Source organism: Symphodus melops, assembly GCF_947650265.1.
Source record: "Symphodus melops genome assembly, chromosome: 16".
Lineage (NCBI taxonomy): Eukaryota > Metazoa > Chordata > Actinopteri > Labriformes > Labridae > Symphodus > Symphodus melops.
In genome coordinates, this window is record NC_136706.1 from 21,533,236 (window position 1) to 21,548,698 (window position 15,463).

The following is a 15,463-nucleotide window of genomic DNA, read 5'->3' on the forward strand; positions in this document are numbered from 1 at the left end:
GTGGGTTCACGGGTAATCCGGCTTCCTCCCACAATCATCAAAACATGCACTTTAGATAGGAGGGCGAGTTGGTTGGATGGTCCGAGTGGTCCATCCGTCTGACACCAACATAGCAGCATGCACACGCACGCACGCGCACCCAAACCCAAAGGGCTGGCTGGGTGGTGCGGAGGTGGTGCGGTGGTGTTCGTGCCATAACACCCAGGGAGCTGCGTGTTCAGACCCAGCTGGCGCACCCCCGCACTCTGCAGGAGGCGCTGGAGCTGGCGTTGGAGAGGGAGATTATTGGAGGGCCCGCAGGATGTGACCACAATGGCGGTGGACCTGCTGTGAGATCTGCGGTTCAAGTGAATCCAGGTTGGCCACATCAGCGTGAGGTGCCCTAGGCGGGCTGATGATCAGGGAAACGGCCCAGGGTCTGCGTAGACGGGACGATGCAGACCCTTGCCCCTGTGTCCCGCATTGCCCCGTGTACGGACGGCGGAGCCCAGCAACACAGACGGGGGAACCTGGCTCCACTCCCTCCAAAAGCAGATGACACCATTGAGTCTGCAAGGGTGGTGGGCTGGACTCACTCGGGACAACTTCTGCCATGTCCCTGTTACACTGGCGGAGACCCAGCGCATAGCCAGGGGTGACGACTCGGCCCTGGAGACGGAAAAGGCCCCCGGGTCGCCTCAGGGACTTTGTTTGTGATCCCTCGGGGCGAGGGATTCAGTAAGGGGGGGGGACAGTGTAACGGTTCATGTTGTAAAGTCAGTAGTTGATTATGTGTTTCGTGTGAACCACTCTCTACGGGACAAATCGACCCTCTCGTATTTGTTCAAACAACAAAAGTTATTTTAATGACATTTACATAAAGTACTGACCCCTAAGCAGACAAACGTACAGTGTTCTCCTGTGACCGCTACATTCCTGTTTTTATTATTATTATAATTTATCTCTGGGTTGACACTCCGGCTTTCATGCATTAAGTCAAATCTGGGTTTTTTTCCTCAAGAAATTAACTCGTTAATGAAAGAAAACAGGAGCCACTCGCGATATGGACATTCCTGCCATCCACTCATGGGTCATTTTACAGTCCATGGTCATGAGCCACTTTCGGGCCCCACTCACCAGTTGAGGACCAGAACCCCCTTAAGTCAGAAAAGAATTCGTACAAGTAGTGACATTGGCACACTTTGATTTCCGTTTGAGTTTATCCTTTTATTGACTATTTTAGTTTCCTTTTATTCTTTTATACATTAATAATAAATTCCGTATATTTATTTTTTGTTTCATCACGTCATTTTAATTTTTTAACTCATCATTTCTTATTCAAAGTTTTTTCCCCAGCTTTTTTATTTTATTTTTGTCACTGTGAGTTCAAAACCTTTTGTAGTTCTATTTATATTTTATTTATTTTTAAAAAAATAATTATTTATGTATACTGAATTGGTTTTTCACCGTATCTTTATTTTAATATTATTATTGTTATTAAAACAGTTTTATTTCCATCATTGCATGACGACTACAAGAAAGCCCGTCCTGTTCCGTCCACCTGTTAACTGACAAGTCAAACCAAGGAGACGACAAAAATCAGGTACCTGACCCCGAAGTTTTGCGTGGGGTGGGGGGCCAACTTCACGCATGTCTGGTTGGATGGTTGGATTCGTTCATCTGTCGTTGACCGCAGTCCAACACAGCGTGCAGCGTGTGCGTGTCTGCGCGCGCGCACGGACGAATCCGACCATCCAACCAAATACACGTGTAAGCACAGATACACGCGCACGCAAGCACATGGGCAAAATATGCAAACCAACATATAGCCTATAGAAACATAGACTAAAGAGATATTTACAGAGATAGATAGATAATACTGTTTGGAGCTAATTGGGCTTTACTTGTTCATTTATCTCGGTTTGAGAAATCTGTTTGCTTTGAATATTTTGTTTGTAATTCAGAAATGTAACACTATAGGTGGAGCCAGGTGTGCCAATGTATGAATAATGAAAGATATGGAAAGTTCTGTTGATGTTCGGACATTGTTAAGGACAGAACGTGTCCCCCTCTTATCAGGCAGGAGGTTACACATGTATTTATTCTCTATACTTTGTTTGTTTACTTCACCACCTCCCATCGGTTTTAGACCATATTGGAGCCGGAGCGTGACGTCACAACGTGTTTAGACTGTACAGAGGCTTTCTGCACGCGCAGCTAATTAATGACGTGACTCTTGACGTCACAGAACGAGCCAACCGAGGTTATAAGTAGAGGCTCTTTCAAACCAAAAATTAAAAAGAACTCTCTGGGGCCTTGAGTTGCAGGGGGTCAGGGCCTCTATGGGGAGTTTGCATGTTCTTCCCTTGAGGCGTGGGTTTCCTCCCACAATCATCAAAACATGCACTTTAGATAGGAGGGCTAGTTGGTTGGATGGTCGGAGTAGTTCGTCCCTCTGACACCAACATAACCTGCAGCCTGGAGCCTACACACACGCTGCAGGCTGCAGGCTATGTTGGTGTGCGACGGACAGATGAATCCGACCGTCAGACCAACCAGCCTGCACAAACACACACACAGGGCTTGTTGGTTGGATGGTCCGAGTGGTCCATCTGTCTGACACCAACATAACTTGCAGCCTGCAGCTTGTGTGTGTAGGCGGACAAACGAATCCGACCATGTAACCAACCAGACGAAACACACACGTGCACCCAAACACACAGAGCTGGTTGGGTGGTTGGATTCGTCCGTCTATCGGACACCAACATAGAGTGCAGCGTGTGCGTGTGTGTGTGCGTGCGTGTGTGTGTGTGTGCGCGCGCGCGCACGGACGAATCCGACCATCCAACCAAATAGCTGTACGTGTAAGCACAGATACACGCGCACGGAAGCACAGGTACAAAATATGCAAACCAACATATAGCCTATAGAAACATAGGCTAAAGAGATATTTACAGAGATAGATAGATAATACTGTTTGGAGCTAATTGGGCTTTACTTGTTCATTTATCTCGGTTTGAGAAATCTGTTTGCTTTGAATATTTTGTTTGTAATTCAGAAATGTAACACTAGGTGGAGCCAGGTGTGCCAATGTATGAATAATGAAAGATATGGAAAGTTCTGTTGATGTTCGGACATTGTTAAGGACAGAACGTGTCCCCCTCTTATCAGGCAGGAGGTTACACATGTATTTATTATCTATACTTTGTTTGTTTACTTCATCAGTTTATTGCCCTCACTGTGAAATAGTTCAGTGACTATACACAGGTCACCCATTCATGCTCAACAAAATATGATTCACAGCCAGTCTAAATAATTTGGAGCACATCTTGCAGTCGTGTTTGATGTTATGTTGTTGTTTATTATTTTAAAGACATTTATTTGATTTGCACTAAACTCTCTTAGCCCCTCCCAGTCTGTGAGAAACATCATTAGGTTCAGACACATCATTATAAGATGCCGTCAAATAATAGCATCTCACTTATCGATATGGCTCACAGTATTAATAATAATCTTCTATAATATGGGTAAGCTCCTCTAAGTAGCTGATCGTTCACCACAAGCTTTCTTTAAGTTTGGCTCATTAAAGCATTGAAATGTGGACTGCTTTAGTGATGTCACAACTTAGGAGCACCTTTATGTGTGCACCACCTCCCATCGGTTTTAGACCATACTGGAGCCGGAGCGTGACGTCACAACGTGTTGAGACTGTACAGAGGCTTTCTGCAGGCTGATTAATGACGTGACTCTTGACGTCACAGAACAAGCCAACCGAGGTTATAAGTAGAGGCTCTTTCAAACCAAAAATTTAAAAGAACTCTCTGGGGCCTTGTGTTCCAGGGGGGCCTCTATGGGGAGTTTGCATGTTCTTCCCTTGAGGTGTGGGTTCACGGGTAATCCGGCTTCCTCCCACAATCATCAAAACATGCACTTTAGATAGGAGGGCGAGTTGGTTGGATGGTCCAAGTGGTTCGTCCCTCTGACACCAACATAGTGCAGCCTCCAGCATGTGTGTGTGCGTGCTGGGTGCAGGCTGCCTGCACACTATGTTGGTGTCCGATCGACGGACGAATCCGACCAACCAGCCTGCAAACACTTACGAACTCTCTGGGACCTTGTGTTCCAGGGGGGTCGGGGCCTCTGTGGGGAGTTTGCATGTTCTTCCCTTGAGGCGTGGGTTTCCCCCCACAATCATCAAAACATGCACTTTAGATAGGAGGGCTAGTTGGTTGGATGGTCGAAGTGGTTCGTCCGTCTGACACCAACATAGCCTGCAGCCTGGAGCGTACACACACACGCTGCAGGCTGCAGACTACGTTGGTGTGACGGACAGATGAATCCGACCGTCAGACCAACCAGCCTGCACAAACACACACCCGCACGCACACCCTAACACACACAGGGCTTGTTGGTTGGATGGTCCGAGTGGTCCATCTGTCTGACACCAACATAACCTGCAGCCTGCAGCGTGTGTGTGTGTGTGTGTGTAAACGGACAGACGCACGCACGCACGCACGCGCACCCAAACACAAAGGGCTGGTTGGGTGGTTGGATTCGTCCGTCCATCGGACACCAACACAGCGTGCAGCGTGTGCGTGTGTGTCTGCGCGCGCGCACGGACGAATCCGACCATCCAACCATATACACGTGTAAGCACAGATACACGCGCACGGAAGCACACGGACAAAATATGCAAACCAACATATAGCCTATAGAAACATAGACTAAATAGATATTTACAGAGATAGATAATACCGTTTGGAGCTAATTGGGCTTTACTTGTTCATTTATCTCGGTTTGAGAAATCTCTGTTTGCTTTGAGTAGATAGATAGATAGATAGATAGATAGATAGATAGATAGATAGATAGATACTTTATTGATCCCGAGGGAAATTCAGAGTATTTTGTATGTAATTCAGAAATGTAACACTAGGTGGAGTCCTGGTTTCATGCTGGTTATAAAGCCAAGGCTCCAGGTGGTTGGAGCCAGGTGTGCCAATGCATAGATAACAAAAGATTTGGAAAGGTCTGTTGATGTTCGGTCTGTTATTGTGTGTTAGCACACTAATGCACCTTTAGGTGTTCACTCCCTATCTTACTAAATCTATCTGCATACACTACCAAGCTCCCCACCTATCTATCATATACAGAGCTGTACTTGAGATGGACATGAAATATTCAAGCTGACCCCACTTCATTCGTTTGTTGGACTTCAGAGATAAGTTTTAAGGCTACACGTTTCCCATTTGTCCATCTAATGCAGGGGAGTCAAACTCCAGTCCTGGAGGGCCGGCTTCCTCAGACTGTTAGATTTCTCCCTGCTCGGACGCAGCTGAATCCAATGAGTGACTCGTTATCAGGCTTCTGCAGAGCTTGATGACAACACATTGGTTTAAAGCAGGTGTGTTAGAGCAGGGAGACATCTAAAAGTCTGAGGAAGCCGGCCCTCCAGGACTGGAGTTTGACACCTGTGATCCAATGCTTGTCTACTCACCACTTCCACAATGGTTGGTAGGTAGGTAGGTACACAGGTTGTGGGTTAGATGTAGTCTAGAAAAGTGAATGGATGGACAGGGCTGTAGATGAAATGGCTTTTCACTGCTAAACAGCGAACAGAGAATTGTTTCATCACCACTCCTCTCTGGGTCTTAAAATCCATTTGACCTACTCTGGACTTTGTGTAACTTCATTCTATTTTTCTGACTCTCTACCTGCATGTTTGTTTGTCACCCCTGGACACATCAGCTCTTTTAATGTCAATCCACTTACAGCGAGACAACAATTATCTGTTCATCTAACATTAAATGTTTTGAGAGATAAAATGAAGACATGATTCTCAGCCAGTTTTAATCTCTTATCTCTTTATTCATTGGTGCCGTGGTGCATTCAGGGACCCGGAGCAGCCACCAGAACCTCCCCCAGCAGGATCAACAGAGCTTTTTACAGGAACAAAAAATAGATATTCAACAGAACTTCAAGAGATGGAAACAGAGGGCGTTGTCAGCTAAGTATTTAAACGTCAAAGTGAAGATCGTCACTCGTCACATTTCTGTTTCTCAGCTTAGAATATTTCAATTCACTCGAGGTTGTTCTATTACATTTAAATACCACGACTCTGAGTGACGTCTGATCTTTAGCAGAGTGCTGTTCTTCAGTCAAACCTGGATGTTAAAGCAGGAGTAGAAGGCCCTGATTGGACCAAAAGTACTGGAGGTCCTGCAGGATTGTCGACCCCCCCTTTTTTTAGGTAAACAGTAACAGACTATAAAGATTAACTCAGCGTATTAAGAGCTGATTAAGTAACTAAGGAGTTTGTTTGTTTGGCTTCTTAACAAACCATAAATCAGCACGTTGAAGTCAAGACTTCTGCAGAAGGAATAAAACAAGCTGAGAACGTTTGATTCAGACGAGGCGTCACCACACGCTGAGAGGGGGAAGAGGAACATCAGAGGAGGGATCTTTATATTAGCATCTTATTAACAATCAAATCACACTTCACTCGAAACAAACAAACATTTTTCTATCTGGGTGAATATGACAGATAATCGTCTACTGAGCAACATTCATACATGTGATTTCCACTCTAAGCAGAGGCTACAGAGATGACGACATGCAGAGGGAGGGAGGAAAGAGAAGAAGTCGGAATAAAAACAGAAATATGAAAATGGAAAGATGAAGATGTGAAAAACAAATATAAGTTGACGAACATTGACAGAGTGAGACACGGGGATTCAAGACATTAGTTCTAGGTTTTCTTGATATGTGTAATTTTTTTTGTTTTTTTTTTACATTTTTGTAATATTGTTTTTGTGTTGAACAAATAGAATTATTAAGATAGTAGCAGCAGCACGTTTTTTAGTTTTTAAATGTTTAAACTTTTTTTGGGCTCTGTTTTTCCCGGCTGAGGGGACGATGGCGGCTGACCTCGGGACGACTGAGCAGCTCGGGGTCGTTTGTACTGAAACCAAAACCGTCTTCACCACTGAAACCGTCTTTATCAGCGTCCACTTTGTGTGACCAACGTGAACGTTCTCTTGGCGTGCCACGCTTTTCTCTGATGAGCAACCTTTCCACAGGAGCTGCCTTTATATTGCTTTAATGCAAATGAGAACCTTGAGTACAAGTCGTCTCTTTCATTGTTGCTGGGGCAGTTGCCCATCGCTGCTGCCTCATTTGTGGACTTGAATTTGAAAAATAAAGATGGCGAGCGCGTGAAGGCGGTTTTGGTTCCTGTTTGGTCTCTAGGAGGCACTGACTGGCTGCAGAGGCGGGCAGGGGGAACGGCTGCCTTCCTGTCTGGATAACAGGACACTGCAGACACCCAGACCTCCTCCTCCTCCTTCTGTTGCTGGCGCCCCCGCTGCAGGTGTCGCCCCCTCCTGGACGGCTGTGGAAGTAACGTCTTCGTTGTAGAGTCGTTTGATGCCGTCGAAGAACTCATCTACCTCCATCTCCTCCACCTGGACACACAGACGGTTATGTAGCGACAGGCTTTTGAAGATGGGACTTAAATGGGGACAATTTATCGGCTTTTTGCATCAAGCCTCAAGTGGACACTTGAGGTATTGCAGTCTGCAAGTGTGGAAGAGAGAAAGAGAGAGATGGTGGTACCTTGCGTTTGGAGGAGGATTTGCAGCGCAGTGTGACCTTCTGCAGGTGGTTAAGTTGGTGGAAGTTTTTGGGTGGAGAGAGCAGCTCTGGGATGTCAGTGGAGGAGCCAGGTGTTATTTGCTCCTGTGGAGCAGCAATGATGACGGCGTGGTCCCTAGAAGACTCGGCGGTGGAGTTTCTGATCCCTGGAGAAGATACAGAAATGCTTGAATAGTTAAAGGACCGACTCCAGACACACACATGTTCACACCTGGGACTAGACTTTGATGTGGAAAACATCGGGCAGCGTCCCTTTAACATACCCAGTGTGCAGCAGCGGAGTGTGGGGTCCTGGTCCGGAGGCTGCAGGCTGGTCGGGCTCTGCAGGGGTTGGTAGATGTAGACAGTGTTGGGAGGCAGGGAAGCCTTAAGTGTGGACAGACTACGAGCCACCAGCTCTCGGCTTCGAATCAACTCGGAGCTGTCGATCTGAGAGACAAGAAGAGGAGGGAGGGATAACAGACGAGACTTATTCAGATAAAAAGTTTTGGTTTTTATGCTCATCCAGAGAAGCTGGTGGATTCATATCTAAATCAGCGTGCTCTAAATTAAAGCTCAAAGAGATAAACTGAAGAATCAACAATCACTGAAATGATGAGTCTCGTTGTTAAGATCAACAACCACGATGTCAGCTCTCCTGACCTTCCTGTGTACAATAAACAGCAAACATTCATCTCCCCAAGATGACAAACAGCTTGAGGACAAATATGCAAGTATCATTTATTGACTTTTGGATCTAAAGAAGGAGCAGGGAAGGCAAACACAGGAGAGATCACCGAAAAAAAACAAACTCTTTGTAGTTTCAGTTTGTTCAAGCGCTGTGTAAATATGACCTCCTCTGTTCTGACTCTGAATCACTTCGACTGCCTGTTTAGCGCCCTCTGCTGGGCTGACCCCGCACTGCATTAGTCTTCTCATTCAGCGACTCGTACTAAATACGTTTACCTGAGCGGATGAGTTAAAGCGGAGTAAAAAGAGATTTTGAAGCTCAGTGTGCTGTTGGTTTTGGACAGCTGAAGAGACAGGAAACGTCGGGAGGAGAGAGAGAGCGGAGGACGACATGCAAGAAGGGGCAGAGGTCAGATTCAAACCCAATGAGGACTACAGCCTCTTTACATGGGGCGTGCAACATGACCCCCTTTAGTTTCCTTTACAAGTTTCTGAAGTTTTTTTTTAAGATTTTATTTTCAAGTTGACGTCTTTTCTTGATCTTTCTTTGAGCCTTCTGTGCTGCTGCTGATCCAAACGGAACACTTGCAGATTGACTTGGGTACCTGTGCCTTCTTCAGCAGCTCGATGGTGAGAGCCAGCCAGTCAGGACAGCAGGTCTCCAGCTCCAGAGTGATGAGGGCCAAGGCCAGCATGGATCCTCTCAGCTACGGGAGCACATGAGGGTCAAACTTGGTCAGTTTTCAGGCAGGTGGAAAAAAAGCAGCTTTGCTTTTAGTTGACAGCAGCAGAGCAGAGATTTCCACAGGGATGAAGTGAAGGTGTGTATGTGTGTGTGTGTGTGTGTGTGTACCTGTACGAGAGTGTGGTCAGACAGACACTGGTAGAGCCGTCGAGTGAGCATGGACAGGTGCTGAGAGCGGTTCAGTCCCAACATGGAGTCCAAAAACCCAGAACGACACGACAACACCATCGCATGGAACTGTGAGGAAGAAAAGCCATTACTACAAGGTACTGAGTCTATTTCATACAGTCTGAACGTTTGGGGCTGGACATGTGCTGCCATGAATCCATTACTGAGTCGCATGCTGTGTTTGAGCTCGTGTCTCATTGTGTTAAGATTGCACTTCACCTCCACTGGTCACTCGTTGACTTCGAGGACTCTTTCAGTGAACAGAGCGCTCCACGAGCTCTCTTTACTGAACTGTATATCACCGCTTCTTTAAACGCATGACTACGACCTGATGAGGGAGAGAAGCTGCCAGTCTGATCTGTGTCGTGTCCCAGCACAGCTCAACATTTCCATACACATGAGGAGGGTGATGGTGGCTGCTTCTGCACTTCCAGTCATGGTGCTGCTTGTGTCAGCGGTTTATTCTGGCTTATTGATCACACCAGTCTATGTGTAGTCAACTTTTTAAATGGAAAAAAAAAAAAAAAGGTGTGTTCGATGGAGGGAATTTTATGGTAGTTGCTCATGATAATAGCAGGGAAAAAGGCAGACGTGTTGAGAACGTCTAAGGAAAGGCTGAAATCCCAAAAAGAAGCTACAACTGTCTGAAAATTAACTGATTTACATTCGACTCCTGAACATGACATCGTTCCACTCATTGCTTATTCTGGAGGGGAGCTCCTTTAATAACAAACAAAATATCATGCAGAGAGAAGTACAAAGTCAGGTGCAGTAACATCTCTTTAACACCAGGTGGCACATGCTGCACTGAATGAATAAGGCTCAAACACAAACAAGAGAAAGCTAGAGAATAATATCAGATAATATGAGACACAGTGAAGGTTGCATATATGTGTGTGTGTGTGTGTGTGTGTGTGTGTGTGTGTGTGTAAAAGACGTACAATGTGCAGGAAGTCCAGTGCTGTGGCGGTGTGCAGATCCCAGTTCAGTTTGTCCAGGATGAGACGCTCCATCCTCAGGATCTCTGCAGAGGAGCAGCCACAGCTGCTGGAGTCAACCAGCTCCTTCAGAGAGGGCACACACTGACACACACACACACACACACACACACACACACACACACACACACAGTGAGAATTCAGTTAACGTCACATGATTGATCCTCTGTGATCTAAAATAACCAGAAACACTTGAAAGAGCGACTGATCCAAGCTGTTTTGTGCTTCGATTTGAAGTTTTAAAAAGTATGAATAAGAAAAGAAAATCAGTTCATTTTTTACGCTCCTCCCCTCGATATTTCCCTCTCTCTGTGTCGTGCACTGTCATTGGCTTTCAGCTGTTGCTGCAGTCAAAACAAATGTGTCTGTACCAGATTTAGGTGTTTTTAACTGCGACATATCTCTCAGGTGTTTGTGAAGCTTCAATGGATCACTCGATTCCTGTGTGTGAAATTTACTCAACAAAAACTGCTGATCAGAGCAGTTCACCTCTCATCCGAGGCTTTGTATCAAACATGCGGCTTACACGAAGCTCTACTTTCTGATGTGTGTGTGTGTGTGTGTGTGTGTGTGTGTGTGTGTGTGTGTGTGTGTGTGTGTGTGTGTGTGTGTGTGTGTGTGTGTGTGTGTGTGTGTGTGTGTGTGTGTGTGTGTGTGTGTGTGTGTGTGTGTGTGTGTGTGTGTGTGTGTGTGTGTGTGTGTGTGTGTGTGTGTGCGCGTGCGTGCTCACCTCGTCTTCCTCGCAGGTCTTGGCAGCCAGGAAGAAGGCGGCGATGGCGATGCAGCGGAGGTACTTTGGACGAGCCTGAAGACAAACAGTCAGGTTAACACCACAGATCTGATCCATGAACACTTGAGCTGCTGAATGTGATTCAGTTGTCGGGATGCTGAGAGACATTTTCATTCAGCATGGCCGTTTTGGACGCCCCTGGGTTTGCCAGATATGAGAGCAGTTATCAGGTCAACAGGTGTTGCAGCGATGGAAGCGGGCAGTGGAACTGCTTCAGATAGAAGTGATTGGACCAGATAAAAACCAAACAAGAATTTCCCCCTCAGGAATTAAAAAAAGCATTTAAAATAAATCAAAAAGATCGAGTCAGTCGATGCGTTTGGTCCTCCTTAACTTGAGATGTGCTGCCTTCATATTGTTTTTGAACATTACATCATATCCCCTTACTTTACTTTTTCATCTCAGTGATATCGTTTAATCTTCCTGATGTTGTGTGCTGTGTTTCTGTTCAGAAAAATAAAAAGTCATGGTAGCAGTTTTTATCACTGATGTAGGTCGGGATCACTAAATCATAGGACAGTCTAAACTGTATAAGACGTCCGTGATGAACTTCAGTCTGAAGTGAGTCTTTATCAGGAGCACACAGAGTCCAGGGCCCTGATAGTCTCACAGCGTTTCACTCCACAGCTACAAACATGAACTTTCTGTCTGTGGAGTGCAGCACACTTTGTCTAACTACCCTTTTTTTCCCGTCTTTAAAGATTTATTTTGGGCTTTTTATGTCTTTATTATAGATCTAGGACACACAAGATAAGAGACCGAACTCAGGCAGGAAGAGAAAGAGAAAAAAATGATGTGTCAGGAAAACAGACACAGGTCTGATTTGAACCCGCACTGGCACAAGAGAGCATGAAGGTAGCTCAACAAAACCAGAAAACATGGTATGATCGTAAAGCCAGAGAGCGAAGCTTCAAACCAGGCCAAAAGGTTCTCCTACTCCTCCCCACATCTGACAGCAAACTCCTCTCCAAGTGGTACGGTCCCTATGAAATCACCAGAAAAGTGGGTAAGCTCACATATGAACTGTTTATGCCTGACAGAACCAAAAAGCACCAGACATTTCATGTGAACTTGTTAAAAGAATTTCAGTCTCGCCAGGAAGCTGTCCCTCAACTGTTGATCCGGGCAGTACAGGATGAAGACATGCCAGAGAAATTCATACCGGGAAGCCTGGGTGAGTCATCTGTGATCGACACATCACACCTTTCTATTTCTCAGCAGAAAGAGGTGACTCCACTTATTGACCCAGAGCTCTTCAAAGACACCCCGGGCTACACTGACCTGGTACAGCACAACATCCGGCTGAAGGTGGAGGCGCCACCACGTCAGAAGAGCTACAGAATCCCAGAGCGACTGGTGTCGGTGCTGAAGAAGGAGATCAAATTGATGCTTGAACTCGGTATAATTGAGGTATCCAGTAGTGACTGGTGCAGTCCAGTGGTTCTAGTACCAAAGAAAGATGGCTCACTGAGATTTTGCATAGACTTTCGTTACTTGAATGCTGTGTCATTGTGTGACCTGTACCCCATGCCCAGGATTGATGAGCTGGTGGAGCGAGTGGGACGAGCCGAATACATCTCCACCTTAGACCTGAGCAAGGGCTACTGGCAAGTGGCACTGGCATCTGAGGCCCGTGAACTGACAGCATTCAAAACTCCATTTGGTATGTACCAATTTCGGGTTATGCCATTTGGGCTCCAGGGGGCGCCCGCTACGTTTCAAAGGCTAATGGACTATGTGCTGAGAGATGTTTCAGAGTTTGCAGCTGCATATCTGGACGACGTGGTGATCTACAGCCAAACCTGGGAAGAACACATGTATCATCTTCAACGAGTCCTGCAGTGCATCAAAGCAGCTGGCCTAACCATCAACCCACAGAAATGCTGTCTGGCTCAGAGCGAAGTGGAGTACCTCGGGTTCGTGATTGGCCATGGAAAGCTCAGACCTCAGGTGGGAAAAATGGAGGCAATCCATTCTTTCCCCATCCCAACCACAAAGAAGAAAGTGAAGAGTTTCATTGGTCTGGTGGGCTGGTACAGGAAATTCATTCCTCGCTTTTCAGATCGTGCAGCTGTTCTCCACGATCTCACCAAAGATGTATCACCAAGAAAGGTAAAATGGAGTGATCAATGTGACCTTGCTTTCAGGGATCTCAAGGAAGCCATAAATGTATACACAGTGCTGCAGACCCCTGATTTCAACCAACCGTTTATTCTGCAAACGGATGCATCAGGTGTGGGCCTTGGTGGAGTTCTGTTGCAGGAGGTGGATGGAGAGAGGAGGCCTGTTGCCTTTTTGAGCCGAAAACTTCTTGACAGAGAGACCAGATATTCAACCGTGGAGAAAGAGTGCTTGGCCATGAAGTGGGCAATCGAGTCATTGAGGTACTATTTGTTGGGGCGACACTTCAGCTTGGAAACTGACCATCGTGCGCTTCAGTGGCTCCACAAAATGAAAGACTCCAACACTAGAATCGCTGGTTGGTACCTGGCTCTACAACCTTACAGCTTCACTGTCTTCTACAAGGCGGGCAAGTCCAATACGGTGGCTGACTCTCTCTCTAGGGTTCATGAAAGTTAGAGGTGCGTGGCCCTAAAAGAGGGGGGAGGGAATGTAATGGAGCTATGTCCATTACCAGGGATAAAAGGTGTTCCAGCCAAAAGAGTCCCTGGGGAAAGAGAAGAAGAGAGAAGGTTCCGGCCTAACGAGGACCAGCTGGTATAAAAGCAGCACACTCACTCTGCCAGGGGGAGGCTAGGGTGAGGTGCTGCGGGGCATGCTGCCAGACATGTTGTTTTTAAAATTGTTTGTTTTGTTATTTTGTAAATAAATGTCACCTAGGTGCACATGAAGAAGCTTCAGCTCTACTTTGTCCTCCAGAAACGCAGTATAGGCTATCCGTGACCTGACGAATGTCACAGTTCCCAACAGTATTTTTTGAGGCTCTACGTATTTAAAAACATCTTTTTGAATGTCTGCCCTTGCAGTTTTAAGTCAAATAAACACACATTCCTAAGAAAGGTCTCACTGAAGTTCTGTGGCAGATCAGTGTTTTCATTCATTGGTGTTTCGTTTGGACTCTGGGGAGCATCTTCACGTGCACCGACAACAGAAGACTGAGAAATGTTTTTTCTGAATGTCACTTATGCTTTCAATGGAGCATGCTCTATGTTTCCTGGACATATGAGCAGTGAATGACGATTTCACAGTAAATGTATTTTTACAACCAGTTACTGAGAAGACAATGGGGTTCATTTCTATGAACTCTACAATGCAGCACGTAGCCCCTCGTTGTCTCTAGTGTTTTGCTGCAAAAACCCGCAAGTAAAAATTTTTAGCAAACTAAACTGACAAATAACATGGACTAATGTTGGAGAAAATGGCACTTTTTCCCTCCCATACAAATTTAATTAATGGAGAAAAAAATGGACAATATAGTGTTTTACAGTGAAAACGAAAGCTAATCCTACAGAGGCACAAAACCAGATATTTAATTATTTCCTCTAATAAGCACTACCCCGACAAAGCACTAGAAAAAAAGCTCAGTTAAGTTCGCCATGAAAACTCACATGATGCCCGTCTGCTGTAAGCGCGAAATACACGTAGAAAAAAAACGTCGACTTCTCTTGCTAGCTTGCCGGTACACACAAGAACGCCTATTGCACAATTGCAAAGCAAAGCCCCATGAAAAATCCGAACATAAGGATTTTAGCAACAAACACGCTGAATAACAAAATGCTAGCTTAGAGTCAGCGCCAATTTACATTACGTGTGTGTGTTTTGGTGCCAAAGAATCAGCTAATTTTACCTCAAAACTGCCCAGTCGAGTTAGCCCCGCCAGTCAGTGTTTTAACTGCGCTCACAAACAGAGGTAGTATTTTATTTATCTTACAGGTGACTTTAGTAATTGAGCAGAACAATTTTATACAACGTCAATGTTATACTTACAAGTATTACGTCATCGCAGCTCCAAGTGTTGTTTTTCTTTCGCAGCTCCAAGTTGTAGCAGCATGAGGCCGTGACGCACAGAGCAGTAGACACAGACCTGCATGAAATGCCAGGCTGGGCACGAGCTACTTTGAAAAGCGAGTACCGCATCCTCTCGCGATGGTTCAGTGGTGCAATGAAATAAATGTTTTTCCCATAGACTGTTTTTCCACAGTGGATGTTATTAGCCATAATTTCATAACCATCTATGGTGCACTTACCTGGAGAAAACAACATTGATGACAACATTAAACTTAATTTAAATACAGTCTTTTACATTGTTATTCAGTAATTCAGGAATATTTTAGTTTAACACTGTGGTGATGTTTGAAACACTTCTAAGTTATTTTGTCACTTAGGGACAAAATTGTTAAATTGTTGTCAACCCAGAGATAAATTATAATAATAATAAAAACAGGAATGTAGCGGTCACAGGAGAACACTGTACGTTTGTCTGCTTAGGGGTCAGTACTTTAT

At 45.5% G+C, this 15,463-nt stretch overlaps 3 protein-coding genes across 6 annotated transcripts in view; 2 read left to right on the forward strand and 1 right to left on the reverse strand.

The window, feature by feature from the left end:
• LOC306837524 (uncharacterized protein) overlaps nt 1-15,463 on the forward strand; it is a 61,571-nt gene that overhangs the window by 24,511 nt on the left and 21,597 nt on the right. The window lies entirely within an intron of this gene.
• Nucleotides 7,015-11,071, reverse strand: LOC306837517 (cyclin-I-like). Its single transcript, XM_079365249.1, has 7 exons — nt 10,940-11,071; nt 10,153-10,293; nt 9,152-9,280; nt 8,904-9,005; nt 7,893-8,058; nt 7,591-7,775; nt 7,015-7,439 (listed from the first exon to the last, which is right to left on the reverse strand). The coding sequence occupies exons 1-7, from the start codon at nt 11,054-11,056 to the stop codon at nt 7,221-7,223; spliced, it is 1,059 nt and encodes a 352-aa protein (XP_079221375.1). The 5' UTR covers nt 11,057-11,071; the 3' UTR covers nt 7,015-7,220.
• Nucleotides 11,835-12,600, forward strand: LOC306837092 (uncharacterized protein). 4 transcript variants are annotated; one of them, XM_079364574.1, is made up of 3 exons: nt 11,835-12,005; nt 12,089-12,409; nt 12,535-12,600. In XM_079364574.1, the coding sequence occupies exons 1-3, from the start codon at nt 11,883-11,885 to the stop codon at nt 12,538-12,540; spliced, it is 450 nt and encodes a 149-aa protein (XP_079220700.1). In that variant the 5' UTR covers nt 11,835-11,882; the 3' UTR covers nt 12,541-12,600. The 4 variants fall into 4 exon arrangements, with proteins under 4 accessions (XP_079220700.1, XP_079220701.1, XP_079220702.1 ...); XM_079364575.1 differs by having other exon boundaries at nt 12,218-12,409; XM_079364576.1 differs by having other exon boundaries at nt 12,221-12,409.